We start from the raw sequence: 24,211 nt of genomic DNA, 5'->3' as shown, positions 1-24,211 counted from the left end.
TCTTTTATTTGGATGCATGCAATAAGCTCTTTATTTACTTATTTAATTTGCATCATTATAAGTTGACACTTACATCCCAGTAGGTGGCTGACATGAATTTGGAGGACCTTGATTTTACTTCATTTTATAAGAGCTTATATATTAAACGTAAACCTTGATTCTAGAAGTTACTCTAATTTATACTTGCAGTGTTTGAAAGGACTTATTGCGTGGCCTAACCACTTGTTTTGTTTCAGCAGCTTTTTATATCTGCAGGTCCTTTATTGTAAACCTTCAGTATATCATGAGACCCTTGTTTCAAGTTCCACCCACTCGTGTTTAATCTGCTTTAAAGCCGATGAGGATTTGACAATTTTTGTTTATTTCAAATGATGTAAGAAAATATATATTTGCTTGTTACTAAATCAGATTTTTTTTTTTTCAGGCATTCTTGCATTTTTCTTCTTCTCGCGTAAAATACCGTTTTTTCAAGAGGAGGTGCCATCACTAAATTACATTTGGGTCCCTCTATTGGTAAGGAATTAAAAATCTACAATGAGAATATGATTATACTGTGATGAATATAGTTAGTATTTGGACAATGACAGACTTTTTCTGTCAAAAAATCAAACAATCAATATGTGATTGAAATGTAAAGTTTTACCTTTATTCATGGGGTTTAACAAAAATGTGTTTGTTGTTTGTTTTATCTTATTTAGGTACATAGTACCCAATTTTCAGAGGCTCACAAGTAATTCAACTACTTACTAGCAGGCAGTTTAATGGCCTCAGTAACCCTGGATCATATACAAATAAATCTATCAGAGTTCACTGCTGGCAGAATTATTTCCATGGTTGAAAAAAACAGCAACAATGTTATTAACTAGGGGTGCAACGATACTCATATCGATATTGAACCGTTCGATACAGTGCTTTTATGTGGGTCATTCCTACTATTCGGTGCCCTTTCAGTGTGATCACTCTTCATCAAAAAATACAAAATTTTGAATTATTTTAACATTTCATCTAAAAGAGGGATTTTCAACCTATAAGAAAAATGTATTGGTCCAGCTAAGGATATTATATTATAATATTTTTTAAAATCAAAGTCTTTACCCATGACATGCCAAATGTCCACCCTGTTACAGGACATTCAATTTTCTATTAATAACTGTTTTGAATACACAGTTATAGTAATATTTACATTTTCTAAAAGCTACAATGTCCCTTTTTAAAATCTGCAAGGAAATTTCAAGGAAGTATTTTAAACAAGCATTATATTGAAAGAAGACAGGTTCAGTTTTAAGACACAGTGTAATTTCAAAAGATTGTTTTTAGATTCAAAGGGAATATAAAAAAAAAAATTGGCTCCATTTTTAAGTAACTTAATTTTGCTGATTCATTCCCTCCCAATAACCAAAGAGACATGCATTATGTTTGTTGATTTGATTTAATTAACAAAAGAAACACACAGGTAACAGGGTGGACAGGAGGTAACAGGGTGGACATAACATCAGTGACAAAAAATACCACCTTAAAGAAACTTTGAACACCTTCACCATGCCCGTCCAACCAACACAGGTAGATACATGTCCACATTAAACAAGCAAATTTTCACTGTACACCCAACATAATGAACATTTTTCTCACACATTTTACCTATGCAACAGACCAGCAACTCCAGTTTTTTTCAAGGAAATCCCACACTTTCCTCTCCAGCTGAACTGACCTCTTATTAATTTATTAATGTTCTTAATTTATAATTTTTAAAATTTATTAATTAATGTTCTTATTAATGTTGGTTCTTTCATCAGACACACAACCTGGTCATCCCTATACCAGGTTATGTCCTCACGTGGACTTGGCCAGTGGAACTTGTTGGTCCCGTTCTTGTGAATGCATTTCACTTTAACATCCTCTTCAACCTCCAGAATGATTCCTGGGTAGGGTTCACCATCGTAGTTGATAATGCACCACTGACCAATATGATCTTTTGTGATGTTCTCAGGCCGGGTTGGTCCCTCAGTGCAATGTGGACTTGCCTCTTGACTAAGGCTTATCTCCTTCAGGCCATAGCATTCACAGTCCAGTACACCTTTGTCTGCCTGGCAAAGGCAGGTTATGTCCCTGTATTTTATTGTTCCTGGAGAGAAACTGAGTACTTGGTGGATTTTCATGGTTCCTTTGACAGGCACAAGTGTCGGTCCATCAATAATTTCTTTTACTTTCCTCTCAACATCATCTTCTTCTAACCTTGAGGGTCCTGGTTGCGGGGCATTTTCTGGCTCTAGGGAATATTCTGGACTTAGGGGAGGAGTATTCATAGCCTCAAATTCTGTCCTGCCTTTGGCACTAGCCCTCTGCTTTCTTTTCCTTTCTCGCCACTGCTTTCTCTGTGCTCTCTTCTGTCGTTCACTGAGATCTGCCACTTTCTTTTTTTTCCCTTCCTCTCTGTCCTTTCTCCACTTCTCTTTCTCTTTATTGAGATATATCTGTCTTCTCTCAGGGTCAGCATCACGACGTGCTCGGTAGCGCCGCTGCTTCTCCGCAGCAGACATTGGTGCCATTCCCTGAAAAATGTATACTATTCAAAATCTTCTAAAAGTATATATATACAGGTTAATAATAATTACCAATACACACTTGTATAAATAACTCTAAACACTAAACTTCTATCATCTTACGTCCCCCCTGTTACCATGTGTCCCCCCTGTTACAGTGCATAGCAATAACAGGGGTGACGGTAACAGGGGGGAGATTTTATGCTAAACTTAGCCATTACTACTAGTATGATGAACAACAGGCTAGTACATGGTGACCACTAAGAACCATTTTTAACATGTTTATTAGCCATATTATAAAAATTACAAAAAAAAAATTGTTTCCACTATTATAAGCGTAACAGGTTGGACGTGTTATGCTTTGCCACATTACAAAATCTTGCTAAAACATTGAAAAAAGGGTTGATTAAAGAGTGGTACTTACTCGTCTTCTTCTTGAAAGTTTTCCCTCCAAAATATGTTACATCCGGGAGTGTCATGTGACTAAAAGAATAATCAGGTGATGTGTTCTATGGAATTCTTATCAGAGTAACAGGGGTGACAGTTGATTCAGGGACACAACATTTTTTAAAGATTTTAAGTATTAAACATGCATTAATAATAAAAAAGAACATTTGATGAGGAACATTAGAAATAAGCCAATCCAGAAATGATGAAAAATCTAGATTTTTTTTTTTTAAGTTATATTTGTAACTGAAGTCGAGCAAGCATGACTGGGGACATAGTACTTTAGTGACTTGTGCTAAAATAAAAGTAATTTACTTTTAATGTATTTATCCTGTGTATATATCAATGTGTTCTATGGTAGAGGGGGGTTAAACATACGAGAAAATGGTTTAGAAATAAGCATTAGACAAGTTTTACACTAAATATACCATATTATGTCATTAGGACTCAAATGGCACCGAATAGTAAGAATGACCCATGTTCGGTACGCATATGTATCGAACAATACAAAATTTTTAATTTATTTGATCAATTTTTCTTCTGACGATGCTGTCTGTGTTGAGCGCTCAGTGGATCTGCGCTCGACTACTCCGCCTAGGCTGCACTGTCTAGCGCAGATCCACTGAGCACAGCGCAAGCTAGCAAGACAGAAGCTAAGCTCGTTGCAACATGGCAAATTGAACCTCCCCCACCCTCATTCAGATCTGGCCTTTGGAACTATTTTGGTTTTCACGTGACGTATGACCCTGAAGGTAAGCGCGTCATGGACTAAAGTAAAACAGTATGTTGGATGTGCCACGCAATGCTCAATTACATGGGTGGGAACTAGTGCGTTAGCGCAGTTAGCTCGTTAATGTGTTGGCCGTCCAGCCCCATGCACGGGGCGATCCGTGGTAGCTCTTTAACGGAGATTTGCCTTGTTGTGGCGTTAACGTCATTTCAGATTAACGCTGACAGCACTAGTGGGAACACAACGAATATGACTGCACATTTACTCCGACATCATCCTAGTGCAAAGACAAGTGGAAGCAGACAAAAACAACAAGCAGCATGCTACAAACTTTACCCGAGTCATTTAGACAGCCGTTAGCACAGGATTCTCCTTATGGGGACCTGATATGTTTAATATGCTGCTGAGAATATAGCCCAGAAGAAGCGTATAGTAGAGCTTTTATTTTGGAAAGAGCCATTTCTCTGTAATAAACTCTTTTCCAAAGATTAGTGATTTCTCCATCAGATAATTTATTATTTTATCCCTTTGTTGTTTCAGCAACATTAAATTTAAAAACTGTACGTTTGAGTTAAAATATATATTTATAATTTTAATGAATGACAAATTAAAAAGGCATGAACATTTTTTTTGTATCGAAAAAATATCGAACCGTGAATTTTGTGTATCGTTGCACCCCTATTATTAAGTTATGTTAGTTTGTCTAGTTTAAAGTGAAAATGAGTGACTACTATAAAAATAATGTTAAAGCTGAAAGTCTGGACTTTAGTCACATCGTGATTATTTGATTTAAAATTCTCTTTACAGAGGCACAGTCACGAAACATATATTTATTCTGACTTGGTCTTTTACACAGAGCACAAAAAAATGATGCAATCTATATTCTTTGTTGTACTTTGTTTCCTTGGTACGGTGGAAAAATCACTTCTTATGTTCAGACTCAACCAGTGCTTCTAAGCAGCGCTCCTCTACTTGTGTTTTGTTTAAATATAGTCGAACCATTATTTTGGCAAATATTCAATAATAAATATTTAACTCTTGGTAATTACATATTTATTCAGAGTTGTTCTGGAAAGCTTCACAGCTTTACACAGTTGCAGTTTTTACAGTGCTGCACAAGCTAATTAATTTGCTCCAGGATTTATGACTCAGCGATTTATATTCTTCATAATGTTTTTGCCGTTTGTTGCAATGCAGTGTGCACAATAAAGCTGGAACACAAGACTACAGTTAAAAGTGTAAGACTTTCACCTGTTAACTCTTTCAGACGGTGATATTTGGATCCTACATGATCGCACATGGCTTTTTTAACGTCTATGCTATGTGTGTGGACACATTGTTCCTGTGCTTTTGTGAGTATGCTGTTTCATGTTTAGTTACGGTGCAGAAGCACTTCTGCTGTGGTTAAAAATCGAATGTCAGCAGCTTTGTGTGACTCTTTCTTCCTTTTAATAACTTGAAATAATCGCTGTCTTGCATATCTTCTTGTTTATCATCTCTGCTGAGTCTCTGCTTTCCTTTCTCTTTGTGGCTGCCGCTCTGTGTGCTGTTTGCTCGTCCTGCTCCTCCTGTTCCTTTGCGGGGACCTGGCCTCAGGTGAAGACCTGGAGAGGAATGATGGTTCTTCCTCCAGGCCCTACTACATGTCTCCTGGCCTGCACAAGATCCTGCGCAAAGGAGAGGAGGGTGCCAAAACTTGCGCTGCTTCCTGAGTGATGCATTTTACTAAACTCTTGGCTCTCTGACTCGCTTCTCCATATCTGACGTGTGCGTGGGGGTCTGGACGCTCGAGAGCAAGTACTGTAGGGCTAAACATTGAAACTGGATGCACCCCGCCCAGCCTGTCAGGGATGACCTGTGCATGAAAGGACATGCTGTTACTTCGGGTCCTCGCAGAAAAGGCATAGGGGACTAAGATAACTGTTCACTTCCTCTCTCGAGCCAACTCAGATACTTGCCTTTTTTCTGCTACACTTTTGTGTTTCTTTGTCATTTTCTCGTCTGTATTCTCTGCTGACCTCTGCCTTACCGAGAGGGTACACGTCAACTCGCAGGATGGATGCACAGGCTGAAAACTAAAAACGAGACAAGCTTTTCTTTCTTTTTTTTAACTCAAACAAACACGAGGACCGTAAACAATGTACAGATGCCACTTTGACATAAGGCATCACCACGGAAAAAGTGGTGGACTTATGGGGCACCCTCTTGTCGCACTTTGGTCTTCTAATGTAAAATCATGTTTTGTATGCACTTTCACATACAGGAAACGAACCATGTGATTTCTTTCTTCTGTGTAGCATGATTACTTTGCTGGCTGTTGGTGTTTACCATTGGTTTTATAACCACTATATTTATACTAACACAAGCACACAGATCCAAAAATGGTGTGAACTCTGCACTTAGCAAAACAGGTTTCTCTCATGTTAAATCAGCGTCACATTAAAGTTTTCATTATGCTCATAGATGTACTGTAAACCAGACAGAGGCTTTGTTGGAGGTCAAGACTTCAAAAGACATTTAATGGTTTATGCTTAAAGAAAAAAGATGTGAACCGAGCCTGAGCGTTTTCAGGAAACTTTTGAATGCAGCCACTAGTTTATGTGCCTAGATGTGGAAAAAAAAAAAAAAAAAAATGTTCCTCTTATTCTGTTTTAGACCTAACACCAGGAACCTTTGCGATACAGTTTATAAAAGGATGTCAAAGCCATTTTTGGTAAATTTTTTTATTGGATGGTTCAGATGTTGTGCTGTTTTAATACTAAGTATAATACACACATCTGTCTGGAGGTTATTCAGTGTTCTTTTTGTATAGGAGAATTTTTTTATCAATGAATCCAATGAAAATGTGAATCTTTGTTTTCGAATAAACATAAATGGTTGAACTACTGACCCGTGCATTTCCAGAGGCGTTCATTTTTTACAATCGAGGTGATCACAGGTTAAATTTTGATGTGCTGCATGATTCTCTCGCCATTGGTTTTTAACATGCTGCTGCTGCCTCGTAGTGTGGGACCTGGAGGTGAACGACGGCGCTCCAGCCCGGCCCTACCGCATGAGCAAAACACTGAGGAAGATCCTCCACAAGAAGAACAGAAGGAAGTAGCAGGAAGGAGAAAGAATAAAGGTTAACACCAAAGCATGGTACAAGCCCACGTGGCATATGGGAATAAACACTTTGCCATATTTAATGGAAGTGTACACAAGTTGAAGCTGTACACTATAAGAGACAACTTGTAGCTAAGCAACATGAATAATTAGATTCACCCACACATAGTAATTTATGGACTCGGTGATAGTTATGAATATTTTTATATGTGTCTATGTAAAGGAAATGTGTGTATTTGTGTACATTTTGCTGCCACATACTACACAATGCAACAGATTTGTTTTGTGTGCGTCTCAGCTTTGGGTTCGTGTAGTTGCCAATTTCCACCACTTGGTGGTGCCAGTCGTTACCAGATGACCTGTACACTGTACCTGAGTTCCTCACATTGAGAAAAATATTCACCACTCATTGCTCACTGTTTTTATGTTTAATTGCCAAGTACATGATGGCACAGCAGTTCAGATTACTTCAGTCTCAAGTGTGTTTTGCTTTGAGTTTCTGAATATTGAAGTATACGTGCTTTGGACATCTTTATCAAGATAAGATAAGATAAGATAACTCTTTATTGTCATTGCACAGTCATACATAGTACAGTAGTACAATGAAATTGGAAAAACTGTCCTACGTCGGCACTACATATAACACAACACGACACGATATGACACATCACAACGTAACAAACAACACAACACAGTATATTAACTTAGTATAAAAAAGAAGAATAAGTGTATGTGTATTGCACACTGTTATTATTGCACATTAATTATTATTGCACCTTGTTATAAATATAAATATTATTGTTATCGTTTTAAACATTGTTACCTCCCCCTAAAAAGTCCAGGGAGGTATCCAGTCAGGTCAGCTATTTGCATTGATCAGGGCTATTGCCCTGTTGTAAAAGCTGTCCTTGAGTCTATTTGTTCGGGACCTCAGCAGCCTGAACCTCCTGCCAGACGGCAGCAGCTTAAACACCCGGTGTCCTGGGTGTGTGCAGTCCCGTAGGATGCTGCGTGCCCTCTTGAGACAGCGAGTGCTGTACAGGTCCTTCAGGGAGGGAAGAGGATGTCCAATGATTTTTTGGGCCATGTTGATGACCCTCTGGAGTGCCTTTCTGTGTGCTGTGGTGCAGCTGGAGAACCACACACCGATGCAATATGTCAGCACACTTTCAATGGAGCAGCGGTAGAAGACGGTCAGCAGCTCCTTCTTCAGGTCCATTTTTCTGAGGATTCTCAGAAAGTGGAGACGCTGTTGGGCCTTCTTTAAGACCGCAGAGGTGTTAGAGCTCCATTGGAGGTCTGTGTCTATGTGCACACCCAGAAACTTGAAACTGGAGACCCTTTCCACGCACTCCCCGTTGATGCTGACAGGCTGCAGCTCGGACTTCCTCCTTCTGAAGTCAACTACCAGTTCTTTTGTTTTGGTGGTATTGAGGTCCAGGTTGTTGTCTGCACACCAATCTGACAGCCTCTGAACTTCAGCTCTGTATGCAGTCTCATCTCCCCCTGAGATGAGAGTGGTATCATCTGCAAACTTGATGACTGTGTTGTCTGGGTGGGAACTAACACAGTCATGTGTGTACAGAGTGTACAGTAGGGGACTCAGTACACAGCCTTGTGGAGAGCCGGTGTTGAGGCTGAGGGCTGAGGAAAGATGAGGCCCCACTCTAACTCTCTGTACACGGTCTGAGAGGAAGTCTCTGATCCAGCGGCAGGTGGTGGAAGGAAGTCCAATTTCCAGCAGTTTATCTATTAGTCTGTCCGGGAGTATCGTATTGAAAGCAGAGCTAAAGTCAACAAAGAGCAGCCTGGCGTAACGGCCCTGCACTTCCAGGTGAGAGATGGTGGTGTGGAGCGTTGTAGCAATGGCATCTTCAGTTGATCTGTTAGCTCTGTATGCAAACTGGAGCGGGTCGAGTGTGGGTGGCAGGCAGGACATGATGTGACGTCGGACCAGTTTCTCAAAGCACTTCATTATAACAGGTGTTAGAGCAACTGGTCGGTAGTCGTTGAGGCTTTAACATTCTTAAAGGGATATTTAACAGCAAGAGATGTCTAACAGGTCTGGTTTATTAGCTGTGGGGGAAGCAGAATGACATTATGTGTTTGTGTGCAGCAGAAAATGCAGAACCTCCGAATTCTGCATGTGTTTTGATGAGGGCTTGTGTATCAGTGACAATGCACTGAAACCAGTGACAGGTATAAAAGTGTTAAAGTGATCATCTTTGAAAGTTACCTCATTAATGTTAGAGTCCATTCTTACTGGATTTAAAGGCTTCCATCACAGGACGATGACGGCGGTCACTTTGAATAGACGTCACCGACGGCCTTAAGTGATTGTGGATTTCCAAAATAATCCGAGTGCCCTTGGACGCTTCCTGTAACCACGCCTACAGTTAGGGCTGTCATGGTATCGTGTTTTCACTGCATGGTTATCGTGGTCAGACTAATCCAAATAAAGATAAAAATCATCATCTCTGTACAGACCATTGAAAAGCAAATAATGCTGTCAGTTTAAGTCGTCTTTAATATTGTGGTTTTTGTGTGTTTTGTTCCTATTTTTATGACACTAACCACCAGTCCAGGAGGTGGAAAGAGAGCCTGTACCCACAACTGTGCAAATGGAAATATAAATTAATTGATAGTGAAAATACAACAGCAAATCCACAAGGCTTAATGTCCGAGTTTTAACTCATTGCTGGATTATTTGTGATATAATCATATGTGTATTATTGAAACAATATCGATATGTATTTTTTAATATATGATGGCTTTTGTCGGTAATGATGCCTCACACAACCCCTGCTTCTCTACTGACCATTTTTATCTTTGATAAGTTTAAGAAACATATAATTAGGTCCCATTATGTGGCAAACGTGTGCATGTAACACGACTGTGGGGCAGAACCAAACCAACAGTAGAGGAGCTGCTTTAAAGATGCTGGATTGGTTTTAATAAGTCTTTTAAGTTCACACTAAGAATATTTGAGTCTTGTATTAATAACCTTAAACAATAACAAAGTTTGTTATTGGAGTAACAGTGTTAAGTGTTTTTGCTACTATGTGTCCTGTTCTTGCATGGTTGTTTGTAACACTAGTGAGTCGCTCGTGTCAAAGCTGCCGTTGGATGGATTTATTAGGTTGGTGAGCCACAGATGAAGCTGATTCCTGTCTGGGAAGAAAAAGATTTAGAGGATTTTGGGAGATCAGTTTGTGGTTTCAAATTTCCCTCAGGCATCGACGTTGGCGAGAGCGGCTCTGTGTGTCAGCCCTGTGATGGACTGGCGACCTGCCCAGGGTGTACACCACCTCCCTCACACCTTGTGTTTTACTGCCATCAACCTTTTACTAGGTTGTGCTTTTTTCAGAGTAGATTCACGCACCGCTTAGAAAGATGTTCTTTAGATCTTTCAGACGTGACTCATGTTTGTGTCTCTGCGGCGTGCTTGTCAAAGCTGAGAACCTGCCCTCATGAGTGACAACACTGCCAGGCTGCCTCACACACCTCCCGCCCCTGTTTGAGCTGAGCACGCTGGGACATGTAACATTAAAAAAAAAAAGGAAAAAAGAAAAACAACTCCTTGTGTATCTGAAAGAAAGAAGAGAAATGATGCATGTAGAGCACAGTGGGGCGTATTACGCATGCAGCAGGTTGTTTTCTTTGGTCTTTTTCTTCTTCTTTCTTTTCTCCACACAAAATAACTACCGTACTCCCATCGGAGTTCGATATCTCTTTGTGTATGTAACTCAGGTTCAGTTTCACTCCAGGTAGTGTGACTTCGTAAGATCTGATAAGTGAAGTAAAAGTGTTTTTATATGCCTTCTCCTCCCTCCTGTGTCTGGAAATTGGATTCTTTTGGTCAACCACAGTCAGCAAGTAGACACAAGTTAAACGTCGCTCTCGGTATAACGCGAGACAGTTTTCTAACCACAAGCTCTTAAAAGTCAAACTCTGAAGATGCTCGAACCTGTCGTAAACAGAAACACTTCAGTTCTGTCTGTATGTCTGCAATTAAAAGTTTCAGGTGTTTGTGTCTAATCAACACATGTTGCCTGTGTGTAAGTTTGACATACAGATATTGTTGTGTTTTAATAATGTTTGCTTTCATCAATAAATCGTTTTTTCTATTTCCTAATTTGTAAACATGCCGAGCCGTGAACGCAGCACGGCCTCAGCTCTCGTGTGTCAAAGCTTTTCAATGACTCCTCCCGGGTTTGTGAAATTAGACATTTATTCTCAAAAGAGACGACACATACAATAAATTAAATTGCAACACTGCTATTCAGTTCATCTTCATGTGGAGTCGACTTTTGTGGGGCTGGTGGCTTTCACTAAGAGTAGCACAATCAGACTTTGTCACCAACAAACAGACAACAAACAAATATAAATATATGACGTCGTGTGTGACGTGCACCGAAGCGTTGCCATGATACATCAGTACATTTAGGGCTGTAAATTATAATGATCCAGAATTTGCTTAACAAACAATATTACGGCAGATTTTATGGTTCACAAAAACTTTAAATTATATTTACCACACGTATCAGATACTGCTGCTAATAATGGAAAAACATTGGTCAGCTGTGTGTGAGTGTAAGGGAGAGAGAGGGCAGCTCAGGCGTTAGACACAGGCAGCGAGGTCATGGCGTGGGCTGGCAGCAGCGGATGAAACAAGGATGGAGGCGAGTGTACTGCAGACACAGAGCAGAGTGACAATATTGATCCAGGTCAGTTTTCCACAAATTGTATTCAAATATGTAACAGACGACAGCACAGTTATGTATTTGCATTGTGATTTGATTGGATGTTTCCTCGTTGCGCTCCTGACAGGGTCAAATATTACATCTCCACAAGGGTTCGAACAGCTGCTCCCTGATTTTCTCATCACAGCGGACGGAGCTGCACATTTGCTTTGTCACAGATTTTATGCCAAATGCCCTTCTGGATGCAACGCTCCCACTTATCCAGATCTGGGACCCTAACCCCCCCTCCTACACACACACACACACACCCCTCCCTGGCTGGGTTTGTGTCTCCTCCTACTATCAAACAGGGAGGGTGAAATGCTACACCAAAGGCAACAACAACAAAAAACATTATAAGGTTGATTATCTGCTATCTGACGACAAAACTTCCCAATCTCATCGTGTGCGGCGTGGCTGCCAGATCATTTTTTATTACCTGCGCCATTTCATTTGTCATCCTATAGTCTAGTGATGTCATCTACCACTCCTCTAACTTTGATGTTATTTTACTGAGACAAAATCTTAAGCAGGATAAAGTTTTTCTTTCTTCTTCTGGATTTATTCTAGTCGTTTCTACTGATTGTCTAGTTTTCTGGGTCAAAGTAAAGCAGGAGATGGAATAAAATGCTGGTTGTAATATTTAAAGTTCCTGGATTTAAAATCATCTTTGTTTCAGAATAATTGTGTTTGGAATTTAAGATATTTGTCCATTTATCCTAAATGCAAATGTTCAATGGGGGCAATTAAAATAAAATAAATATATATCGTTTAGAAATAAGAGAATAAAAAATTCTATTTAATTTAATTACAGTCATGGAAATGTATAAAAAGTCTCGTGCTCACTGTCTATGAAGGAGTGGAGTGCTGAGAGCATCGACCCCTCTGGACCTCCGTAGGCGGTGTATTGCAGCTCCTCGGGGGTCGGGGTGGGCTGGGACAGGTGGCTGGGCTGCAGTGAGGTCATGGGGGTGCTGGAGGTGTGGTTGGGGCTCACGTGCTTCTTGTGGCGTGCTCGACAGTTCTGGAACCAGACCTGAGTTAACGGGACAAGCGCCTTTAGCAGGACTGCATTTGAAAGTCCAAGATAGAAGCACGTCACTGTTTTAGCTCATGTTTCGTCAGCCAAAACAGATGATTTTTTACAGAGTTACAGTCAAGGAGTCATCTTTTGTCCTGTGAGTAAAGCCACTGCCACTGTCTTGTAGTTTTTGGACAGTCAGCAACAGTCAGAACAGATAAAGGTGTCTTATCTAAAAAGGGTTAAACTCTAGAAGCTGCATTACAAATCTGCTTAAAGTATCTCAGGCTTCAGTTAAAGCTTCAGAAAGCATTTTTGTCTTTACAGGCTGAACTGTTTGGTTATTTAGGAGTTTGTTTGGGAACATACGTCGTCCGGATAGTGCAGTAATTACACACAATATACATTATACACACCACATGATATATATTGAAATCCAATAAGAACAAATGTCATAACAGATGATATAGCCATCATCCGTTTGGTCTTCATGCACCGATCTTTACTGACCTGAATGACTCTTCGACTGAGGCCTGTCTTCTCTGCTAGTTTCTGCAGTGTTTGGGCGTCTGGGTTGTTGTCCTGAGCAAACTGAGCCTGCATCACCTGCATGTGCACAAAGTAACACAAAGGTTTACTATGTGGTCCCGTGGGAAGGAAATCCATGATTCATCTGAACATGAGTAACTGTGAGGAGATCTGAGAGCTGCCTTTTAAAGTCTGCCAGAGAGGGTTTAATTCACACAGACGGATAATTCTAATAAAATCATGGAACATATAAGCATTTTGGGATATTCTGCATAAATCTAAACCATTTATTACATTTTAATTCAATAACAAAACTACAGTGGGAATTCCTGAAATAATGTGCATTATAAATATTATTATTGCGAAGATCAGACAAACTTCACATGGTCCAATTTAAAAAACAGATTTCTTTTTTTTTCTTCTTCTCTAGTAATTCTGTCCTCTGTGTCATTCAGACTAAATGTATTAAATATCTTGTATCATGTCATCTCTGATGTCAGACACAATGACGCATCTTATCCACCTGTGAAAATAACATCAGGACATTTTTTCCTCTTGAATCCTTTGATATTTTTATTTTTTGACACATAGAAGTGAATTTCCACAATTTAAAAAGTATATGTATACTATGTAAAAAAAAAAAAAAAAAAAAAAAGGAAAAATAATTTTTGAAAGAATTCCAAAAAAATCATTTAAGGGCCAGAAATTCAGCGTTTGTTTGTTTTCTTTTTTATACATTAATTAATTTTTTACCTAAACACAATCTACTTATTTTGTCTTTGTTTTTTCTTATGTGATGAATGAAGAAGAGGAGGAGGAGGAGTTGAACCTGCAGCTGGTCAGCAGTGAAGCTGGTCCGAGCTCTCTTGGAGGGTTTGGGCTGGTTGATCTCCTGTTCGGTGGGCACAGCTCCTTCCATGTTAACGCTGTTTCCTGCAGCCAAATATATTAATATGTTAAAATGAGACATGATACCGTTTCCGGTGGCTTCATTGATGATTCATAAATTTCAAACCGATATTTCAAAAACAGAGAGAGCAAATTATTCGCGGTCATTTTGGTGGGGTGAGACTTCGGCCTCACCCTTTTCCACCGCCCGCTTGAGGTTGTCCAACATGCAGTCGTAGTGAACCCTGCAAAGCACTTTTCCCTCCACCAGGGCGAACTCCTCCCCGGTGGACAGCTGCCTCTTGCAGGAGAAACAGGCGAAGCAGGCCAGGTGATAGACGTTGCCCTTCGCCCGGCGGACCCAGTCTGTGGAGTGGATGTTCCGCCCGCAGCACGCGCACCAAGTGCCGTATCTCCTGCAGGTGAAGGTCAAAGGAGACAGCCTGATGGTATTTAAAGGATAATAACAGTTTAAATTCCTATAATGATTCCTGCTATTTATGCGTGTAGTTGCACAAAATAATGACCTCACAGTCTAAACAACAACAGGAACGGTGAAAAATCCCACCTGACGTCGATTTAGGCCCCGGTACATGAAATATAAGATGGACCTTTGCCCTGGACCTGGCACACAATTTGTTCCAATTATCCAAACATACGGAATAAAATCCTCTAAGTCGTTTTATTAATTTTTATTTATGTCACTATGAAGTTCGTCGACTCACAGAAATTAATGTAAGAAATAATAATGCATTTATTGGTCATTTATTAATTTTATATACATGATATTTGAATAAAATCGGAAACAAATCTCAGGTCCGACTACAGTGTATATTATTATTATTGTTACAATGAAAGCACAGTAATAAAAGCTTAATGAAACAGGACTCAGTGTTCGATATATCTAATTTCTCAAATGCATTACTTGTAGTATTTTTTTTTAACAGATCGGATTTCATGGGTATTTCCTTTAACGAAAACAGACCCAAACTTATGTTATCGTTGAATCTGCGCTGATAAGCATCTTTAGCAGGGCGATATACTCACCGAAAGTAATCCAGTTTGCAGAAAACCTCTTTTTCTTTGATGTAGCAACTTGTGTGGCTGCCAAGTGAAGTCTGGCACACGCTGCAGGAGAGACAGCGCACATGCCAGCACAAGTCGTTAACCTAAAGCAAAAATATGATGATTTGCTCGGTGAATAAAAGAAGAAAGGAGGGGAAAGAAAAGCAGTTTAGAGCCAAACAGCAGAGGGGAGAAAAAACGTATTCTAGTGTTAAATAGGCAGGAAAAACAATGCATGCAAAATAAATAAATAAATAAAATAAAAATACAAAATGACAGGATTTACCTTTAATAGATATTTATCAACTATTTCCTCGTTGCAGCTCGCACACACAGTTCTGCCCAACAGAGGCGCAGAGGACATCGCCTGCAGGGACGACGCTTCTTCATCCAAAACTTCCACCGGTGCGCCCTGAGGAGATCAGACCTGCGGTTAGAAAATTACGCACAGGAACGCATCCACTCCTAACCTGCAGTACAGCATGAGCTGGTACGCACTGTCACCACCAATAAACAACGTGATTGATAGTCTGAAAAACAACCACAAGAAACTGTCTCTTAAAAATTTACCATTTTTCCCGAATTTCTGTATTTATTTGTTTTAACTGTTAAATCTCGGTCCAGTCACGCCTATCCTTGTCTCCTGGCCACCTGCTGAGTTAGTAATTAAAGTAAAAGGAAAAAACATAAAGAAAAACACTGAAAGCAAAGTTAAGAAGCTCAAAATAGCTAAATCACACTACAGAATAAAATAGGTAAAGCCATAAGGGTCACAGTTTGACCAACGCGAGAACAAAAAGCTTTAAAGTCCAAATCCAAAAAGAAAAAGTCAAAAAGATAGAAAAGTCTGAATAAAGAATAAAGTGCCTTGCGTTTTTATTCCTTTTAGATGCCAATTAGTGACAAATCCATGAGAAATACATGTCATCTTTCACTAAAAGTTGTCATTTTGTCTGTCCACAGACACAAAAAACAAAATATAATAAATAAAACAACTTTAAAAATTAAAAACAACGTGCTCGTTTTTGAGAATAAACCAAATTGTGGCTGCACCGTTTCCTTCCCGCCTACCATTATGTCTCTCCTGTCTTCAGTGCATTTGCCCAGCAGCTCTTCGTCTCCTTTGCAATCTTCACACATGACGAGAAGCTACGGCGAGAAGAGGATGCTGGTTTGTCAGACTGTCGCAGCTGCCTTAAATGCCCCCTGCTCCTTCCCATAAATATCATGCCTTTCACTTTTCACCATGACAACGCCGGCGATTAAACCAAAATGACATTTAAAGAAGAGAAGGATAGTCATTACTTACAAAAACAGACAACACTTGAACTAATACTCATCCCGTGTCCATTATGTTCTCGAGCTCTGAATTTGTGATTCAGCCGCTGCTCGCGGGCGGGCGCGCGCGCGTGCGCGAGCTGCGGTTGAACCAACCAACACGCCAATTTCACGCGTCAATCAGAAAAGCAGCGCGAGGTCTGAAGGAAAAGGGGATTGATTTATTTAATAACAGCAATTAAAAAGGCTAAGTTCGCCACAAACGTCTACCCCGGGCAACCAAAAGGTGAAGAGGTCTCATTAACTACTTGAGTTTTAATTGCAGAATTCAGGGAGGGCTCATTTTCTTTGACATTTCTTCAAATTGTAAAAATACTGAGCCGCAGCGTGTGAAGGCCGGCTTTAATGACAGACCGAAGCCCACTCTCATTTAATTGGCAAAGCAATTTCGACTAATATTTAATCTCTGATACTGACTCACGGCTCAACCTGCTGATCGCGAGTGTACAAGCTACACGCCCGCCCTTCACTCACCTCGTCGTTGGACACCAGAGATCCGTTTTCCTTCTCCTTACCGATGCGACACTCTACTTTTACCTCACTTTTCCAGCGCATGTCTGCGTCCAGCCTGGAAAAGTCGTCCCACTTTCAAAGCGAAGGAAATAAAAAATAAAAAAATCTAACCGCTATCCTTTCCTTCTCCTCCAGGGTTCCTGTGCTTGTGTCAGTCAGTCTGTCCCGAGCTGTTTCCAGAGGGCGTTTCATAACTACTTTCTCCTCGGTGTTGGTCGCGCCTCCCCTTTGGAAATAAGCTTTGAATGCAACTTTTGAGAGGAGCAAAAGTCTGGCGCAGTGAGATTGTTATAAATATTTTTCAAATGAGCGCTTGATTGAAAAAATCCGCATGTTTAAGTTTTACTTCATGATTTCTTTGAATGATATGCAAGTGGTTCAAAAATATTTAAAAGTGTTTAAATATTGCATGTAGTTCACAACTTGTTTGACAGCAGGTTGTATTTCTGCTCCTTCAGAAAGGCCTGCTGAAGCTCCTCTTGCTCCTAAAAATAAAACAGGTGTAATTATGAGGCAAATTATAATAACATGGTAGAATTTACACAAGCTACAAGAAAGTGAAAAGCAAGTGGATGGAAAGATGCTCTATTAAAAAAAATAATTGTTTAATATTTTTTAAGGCCTTAAGGAAGAACTTAAAGGTAAATTCAGACCACAGATCCTGTGGCTGCAGGCTTTACAAACATGTTTACAGTGGATTTAAGAAAAGTAATCTGATCTCCTCCAGGGTGGATGTAGCCGTGAATATAAAGACCTTCAAATCAGCAAGGTGCAACATGCAACACTGAGGTGCAGTAGCAATAATAATAAACTAAATGGAGATCCAGTAATATATATATATATATATAAACTATATACTATTTACTAATGTTCTTAGAAAGAAAGATGGGAAAGATGTAATTCCTACATAAAAGGTGCAAGTGGGTGAATTTTACTGCTATTAAGACTCAATCTCTTTATTTTCTAATCTTTACAATATTATTATATTATATTATCCTGTGTGAATATTTATTCTGCCACAACTAATTACTTCTTGAGCTTTGTGCCATCTGAGCAGAAGGCCAAAAACACTTCAATCTCATAGTTTGTGCTCAGTGAAAGTTCCTGTTAGTTTACAGTTTGAGAACCTTTAAATGTGGTCGTTTATTTTATTATTATTAATTAGAGATCATAAGAAATAAAATCATTCTTTTTAGAGGATTTTTTAAAATCATTGTTACTGCACTGTTAAGTATCTCACCCTGTATGGAGGTCTTGAAACTCTGTATTATTTTCCTTTTTCTTTTTTTTAATGCATCATCTTCTCTTCTTATTTTCATGCAGAACAGAACTAAAGAACGTGCACCACAGTCTCTCCAAACCGCTGGACCCACATTGGATGATTTTGTTGGTAACCAGTTTACAGCAGAGCAAACAGCTAAAACCAGTTGATATGCAGCACCACAGACATCCCGAGTCTCTCTTGTTCTGAAGGCTCGGTTATTCAGTTTTGTGCTTCCATTTGAATTATTAGGAATCCTTTTTCTGTCACGTTTGCTTAAATAAAAGCGATTCAGTCTGTAAGAAATCCAACGTCTGTAATGGTTTTAATATCCTTTTTGTTGTGTGTTTGATTTTTTTCTCTGGGTGGAAATATGAGAATTAACTTTCACCGCTCGTCCTTAGGAGAAATAAACTGATTAAATAATTTTATTACTACCACTGTATGACCGTAAAAGCAGCCTATAATATAAAACAAACTATATCCAGTTATTATCACCCTATCCAGCCATCAGCCGCATGAGTACAATATGGGGAAGGAATAATAATCAGCAGACTGCTCTGTAACAGTTGGATGATTCATGAGATGACTGGTTGTCTGCTAAAGCTGCGGCTCTGCCAAAAAAAACAAAGAGGAAAATGCAAATTGTTAATTTTTGAAACTTGGGAAGCATCAAGAACTGATTTTTTTGGTTTGTTTGTTTATTTTATAAGTTCTACGTTAGTTCAGTTCTAAATGAATTATTATTATATATGAGTGTTGGGTTTTTTTGCACATACTGCAACAGAAAGACCCACCTGCTCTAAGTTGGTATGCAAATCAGTGACACGAGGACATTATATGTTCTCTTTAGGTGGAAATGTAGAAATCCCACAGGGATCAGAAGGGCTGGAATCTCATCAACAAACAGCTTGAGCTACTTTAGAGAAAACACAGTTTGTTGCTTTTTTTTTTTGTGGTTTGTTTTTTATTTTTGTTTTTTTTCTTACTCTCACTCATTCACCAACTCAAACCTGTCACTCACGCAATCCAACACTCGACAAATCCTTTCACTCCAGCCACCACACACACACACACACACACACACACACACACACACACACAAATGGATATTTTCTGCCCACAGCTGTTTTGGTGGGAGCTCTGTCTGACCTGCACCAGCATGAGCCTGCATCTGTATCGCACCATCGCAGAGGCATAAAGGAGTTAGCGTGCCTTCAACGAGATGTGTCCTGTTCCACCTGGTGGACATGAATGCTCCTTATCAGATCACGCAGCTCAAACATTGCATTCTGCGGATCAGACATTTCAACTAAAACAGACACAGAATCCTTCGTAGCAGAAAGGGTTTTGAACACGGTAGGAAAAAGTCGGAAAACTGATTTATGTTCTTGTCTCGAGTTCACTGGGAGACGCCAAAGGTGAGAAAAAAGACATGAGCATTTTAACATGAAAGACAATCACATCTCACTCCAATTGACCGTCTGTGGAAAACCTGATATGAGCAGATGTTGGGAAAGATGGAGATCTGAGTGTGTAACAGTTGCATGTTTTCATTTTCAGCGTTGCACGGCTGACTTCGAAAATGTTTTGCGTGATATGGACCAGACAAGAACAATTTCTCATCTGTCAACATCTGCTGCTGCACTGCTTTACATCTGACTGTGGGTGGCGGTTTGGGTATATACAGTCTGTGTATAGGTACTCAAGCATATTGTATGAGAGGTTTAAAGTAGGTCAACAATAGTGGCATCTGAGGTGATGCACAAAAGGGTTTAGGTTAGAAGTTGGGTTCACACTTTTGGATCATTGTGGAACCAAAGAGCAAAAGTAAGTTGGTTTTTGTGCTTTTCTCTGACAAAATTGGGGCTATTAATGGATTCATGTATAACTCATATTACATATAAAAGTAGTTTCCACCATAACAACAGTGTTTAAACTCGTTTTAGCACTTTGTCGCCAGGCAAAGTTAAAGGTTAAAACTCACTTTAGCTCAGTGGCCACATACAGCCCAGTTTGATCTGTCGTGGGCCAACCCTGTAAAACCGAACACATGTGAGATTAGTGTATAATTCCTCTTTCTTTTAGTGAAAATAAGTTTGTATGCATTTCAAATTCAGTAAAACAGATGATGAACAGGCTAAGATTTTTCTTTTTTTTTTAAGTGCAGGTTCAACACCCAAGTTTCTCCACAATCAGTCGGTCTGCTGTCATCAAATCAAAGAATTGCATCAACACGGCTCCCTGGCTGAACCACCTTACTTTTGGGCTACGGCAGCTTTGTCTGTTCAAAAACAGTATAACCAGTGAAGATGATGATGATTCAGGATAAAATGAACAATTCAGACAACCACACGGAGAATGTGATCACTTTCTATAGGACTTGTAACACAAGTTACAAAACAAAGTGAAAGGTTGTTCTATGCAGTGTTTCTATTCTGCAAAAACCTTCCAGGTGGCCAGATCGGACCAGTCAAAAAAACATACAAAGCACAGAAGCCTTTCAAAGTAAAAGACATCAAAATGTGTTTAATATAGTTCTGAACAGATAAATTAGACTGATTGGTATTTCCTTCATTTCATGCACTTTTTATTTTATGCACAACCTGAAAAATAAAATAAATAATTTGGCACAGCCCAGGAAATAAAGAACACTCAGTGCAACATACAGTGCAATAATACACACTGATAAGTAAAATAAGATAACATAAGTAGTAATAAGAAATGTGACGGGGTAAAAGGTCCATCCTCACTTATATGAAGTATGAAAATAGGAAATGTCTGCTGTGAAAATCCGAGCCCTGCGCGTAATTGTTTTGTTTTTTTATGCAAAAATTTCTCTACATACAAATTATATTTTATTATTTCGTGAAAGATTAATTTCCGAGGACACACAACATCCCCTAATATAGTAAGAACAAGGAATGTGGACGAGTCTCAACCAGTGAAGCACTGAGTGTTTGACCCTGACCAGTCTCTCTAAGAAACTCTCCTAATTGGCTACTTCCACATGGACCTTTGCTTTCTTTAGAGCTGCAACTACTCGTTTATTTCATTGAAATCAGTCCAAATTGGGGTGGTTTACAATTGACACAACGAGTTTGGCATGACCTTTTCTCCTTGCTGTAAATGGGTACTCATTGAATTTGAAGGGGGAGATGGGGTGCTGGAGGGTGGGAGGTGGCTTGGGGGGGGGGTGGAGGAGTGTGGTTGCATTAGGTGGGGTGGGGGGGAGGCGAAGGAGGGATTGGGTGGAAATCACAGCAGTGAAAATGGCAGTGCAGTGAAAGAGGGGCCTGATTGCATTGGGACAGCATGTGCGAGGGAGCAGCATGCTCAGCCCAATCAGAGCGACACAAGGAAAAAGTGCTCTTATCAACGAGTAATGGCCCACTTCACAATCACACAGGCACAAAACTGTTCTATTTAATGCTGATTGCAAAAACTGCTCCCCCCCCCCCATTTCTGAACCGCATGACTCCCCGAGATCTCCCTGCCACCTCCCAGCTTACAGCCAAGACCCTTTCCTGAATGGAATTTATAATCACCCCTCTTCCATTTCCACGCTAATTGTTATTTTAAGACCTGCGTTGTGTATTAGGTGTTTAGTGCTGGTGAAATGTCTGCCGTGATTACTGTGTTTATTGTGAGCGTGAAGGCAGAGCCATCTTAATCCCAGCAGCTTGACAGGTACTGAAAGTTCAAACAGGAAACTCACCTGCCCGGCTCGTTCACCTTTAGTGTACATCTGTACGTAGAAAGGTTATTGATGAAGTTCCACAAAGGATGCTTCCCATGCGGCTCTGATGACTGATGACAGCATGTCATTCCTTTCAACTTCAGTCCCTGTTTTTTAATTTTTTTGTATACGAAACTGTATCTTTAACAAGAACAATGATCTATCTGCCTGTCTAGAGAAAAAGATCGATAGATGTGTGCACTACCTGCACAGGTACAGCAAATACCTAATCAGCCAATCACCTAGCAGCAACTCAACGCATTTAGGTGTGCAGACATGGTGCAAACAACTTGCTGAAGTTCAAACCGGCCGTGAGGGTGGAGAAGAAAGGACATTAAAGTGACTCTGAATGTGGCATGGTTGTTGGTGCCAGATGAGCTGCTGATTTAATGGAGTTTTCTCACACACAGCCACCTCCAGGGTTTACAGAGAACAGTCGAAAACAGAAAAAAATCATCAGTGAGTGGCAGCTCTCGGGGAGAAAAGGTCGTGTTGATACAAGAGGTCAGAGGAGAATGGCTAGACTGCCTCGAGCTGAAGGGAACCACTTGCTGCAACCAAGGTATGCAGAAGAGCATCTCTGAGTGAACATCACGTGGAGCTACAGCAGCAGAAGAACAGGAAACTCAGGCCACAGTTTTTTGCAGGAAGACTGTAAAAATGTTGTCTATCTGATTAGTCTTGATTTTATTTCGATTTCCTTTGAATGGTAGTTTAAGAATTTGGTGTAAACACCATGAAAGCATGGATGGTGGTGTAATGATGAAGGAGAGCTTTTCTTGGCACACTTTGGGCCCTTTCATACCAACCGAGCATGTTTTAAACACCAAAAGCTGCCATTATATATACAACATGTCCATTCCTTTATGGCCACAGTGTACCCACCTTCTGATGGCTGCTTCCAGCAGGATAACACTCCATGTCACAAAGCTTACATCATCTCAAACTGGTTTCCATAACATGACAATGAATTCACAAAGGCCTCCACAGTCACCAGATCTCAATCCAGTAGAACACCTTTGAGATGAGGTGGAAAAGGAGATTCAAATCAACAACAAATCTGCAGCAATTGTGTGATGCTATCATGTCAATATGGGCCCAAATCTCAGAAATGTTTCCAGTACTTTAGTGAATCTGTGCCAGAAAAGATTATTTGTTACATGTGCGGTTAACTTTGCTTCAGGATAATATTTGTGAACAGTCACACACTGCAGTTCTGCTCATTAATCCTCAGCTTATCAAGCTGAATTTATCAAATATACGTGAAAAAAAATTCCCCCAATTCTTAACCAGGGAGCATTACAGATGGTGTGCAGGTATGGCATGTTGAAATACAGTTTCTGATGCCTAAACATACTGTGGTTCTTCTCTCAGGCAGGACATTAAAGACCCTGCTGAACGTCTTTACTTGTAGAAGGATGCTGACAAGAAAACCTCCAAGAAAAAGGGGGATGCCGTTCAGCAACAGCATCAATTCTGACCACTGACCCTCCTGTGCACACAGTGCCGTGATCTATTTATAGGTTGCATGTCTGTATCTCCTGTTGAATATTTGAACCGTGTAGAGCAGCTGAGTACAAAAGCACAGATTGATCCTCTCTTGTGAGCCAGACAGTAGCATGGCTCCCCTCCCTGGCTAACCCTGGAATTGACAAGCCATCAAGTGATTATGAAATTGAGCTTTTTCAGAGAACTCAGTGATGTCTGACATTATGTGTCATACAATAACAACGTAATTAGACGCTGGAGGATAAGAAGCAACTGATGCAACACTTAATTAATCAGTAATACGGAAGATAAACATTTGAGCAAATATACCGTTTACATTTGCTCAAACATTTAATGAAGCGCTGCCTTCAGACCTGAAACATGCTACTACATCAATATAAAAATTATGGTGCATTGTGGTAAAAAATAAATAAAAATAATAATAATAATGTTTTTTAAAAAACCCATAATTACAACAGTTGTTCACATTTCCACAAGAGGGCCACAGAGGACCTACAGACCCCACTCCAGTCCCACTGTGGATTTATTGATGGTGGTGGAAAGCGATGGTTTTGCCACTGGACCAGTGATTGTTCAGGTCTACGGGTTTAGTACAGCTCACATATTCAGCCATCACTAAGAATCAGTCATGAAGGAGAGAGCACTGATTTTCACGCCACTGTAGCTTCCACTCAGGGAATTTCCACAGCAGCAGGACTATGCTACACTCACCATTTTAGATTCCCAGGGACACTGACAATGCTCGCTAGTAGCATCACATTGTGAGCATAAATATATTGTGTTTT

General features: G+C 39.9%; 2 protein-coding genes across 4 annotated transcripts in view; one reads left to right on the top strand and one right to left on the bottom strand.

The window, feature by feature from the left end:
- slc44a5b (solute carrier family 44 member 5b) overlaps positions 1-6,378 on the top strand; it is a 44,648-nt gene extending 38,270 nt beyond the window's left edge. The window contains exons 21-23 of the mRNA XM_085348852.1: positions 425-513; positions 4,985-5,069; positions 5,314-6,378. Coding sequence (XP_085204978.1) covers positions 425-513; positions 4,985-5,069; positions 5,314-5,429 — 290 coding nt within the window. The 3' untranslated portion in view covers positions 5,430-6,378. The remainder of the gene's footprint in view (positions 1-424; positions 514-4,984; positions 5,070-5,313) is intronic.
- Positions 6,379-11,436: 5,058 nt separating this feature from the next.
- On the bottom strand, positions 11,437-22,537 carry LOC146607225 (LIM/homeobox protein Lhx8). 3 transcript variants are annotated; one of them, XM_085347551.1, is made up of 9 exons: positions 16,879-16,959; positions 16,138-16,215; positions 15,353-15,478; positions 15,049-15,170; positions 14,197-14,417; positions 13,943-14,046; positions 13,096-13,191; positions 12,411-12,600; positions 11,437-11,513 (listed from the first exon to the last, which is right to left on the bottom strand). In XM_085347551.1, the coding sequence occupies exons 1-9, from the start codon at positions 16,957-16,959 to the stop codon at positions 11,437-11,439; spliced, it is 1,095 nt and encodes a 364-aa protein (XP_085203677.1). The 3 variants fall into 3 exon arrangements, with proteins under 3 accessions (XP_085203677.1, XP_085203679.1, XP_085203678.1); XM_085347553.1 differs by lacking the exons at positions 16,138-16,215; positions 16,879-16,959 and adding an exon at positions 22,513-22,537 and having other exon boundaries at positions 15,353-15,447; XM_085347552.1 differs by lacking the exon at positions 16,138-16,215.
- Between the last annotated feature and the right edge of the window lie 1,674 nt (positions 22,538-24,211).

This window comes from Diplotaxodon limnothrissa, linkage group LG23 (assembly GCF_057381915.1).
Source record: "Diplotaxodon limnothrissa isolate DT_005_m linkage group LG23, D_limnothrissa_male_GT1.1, whole genome shotgun sequence".
Lineage (NCBI taxonomy): Eukaryota > Metazoa > Chordata > Actinopteri > Cichliformes > Cichlidae > Diplotaxodon > Diplotaxodon limnothrissa.
Note: the sequence above shows the minus strand (reverse complement) of the source record. Positions and strands in the feature narration are given on the sequence as shown.

Excerpts from the sequence above, each read along its gene's own strand:
- LOC146607225 (XM_085347551.1), bottom strand. The coding sequence starts at position 16,959 with ATGCGCTGGAAAAGTGAGGTAAAAGTAGAGTGTCGCATCGGTAAGGAG. Across the intron at positions 13,192-13,942 it reads TCACTGCTGACCAGCTGCAG|GTGATGCAGGCTCAGTTTGC; the intron begins GTTCAACTCCTC and ends GTGCACATGCAG. Across the intron at positions 11,514-12,410 it reads ACTCCACTCCTTCATAGACA|TACACTCGCCTCCATCCTTG; the intron begins GTGAGCACGAGA and ends CTGTGTCTGCAG.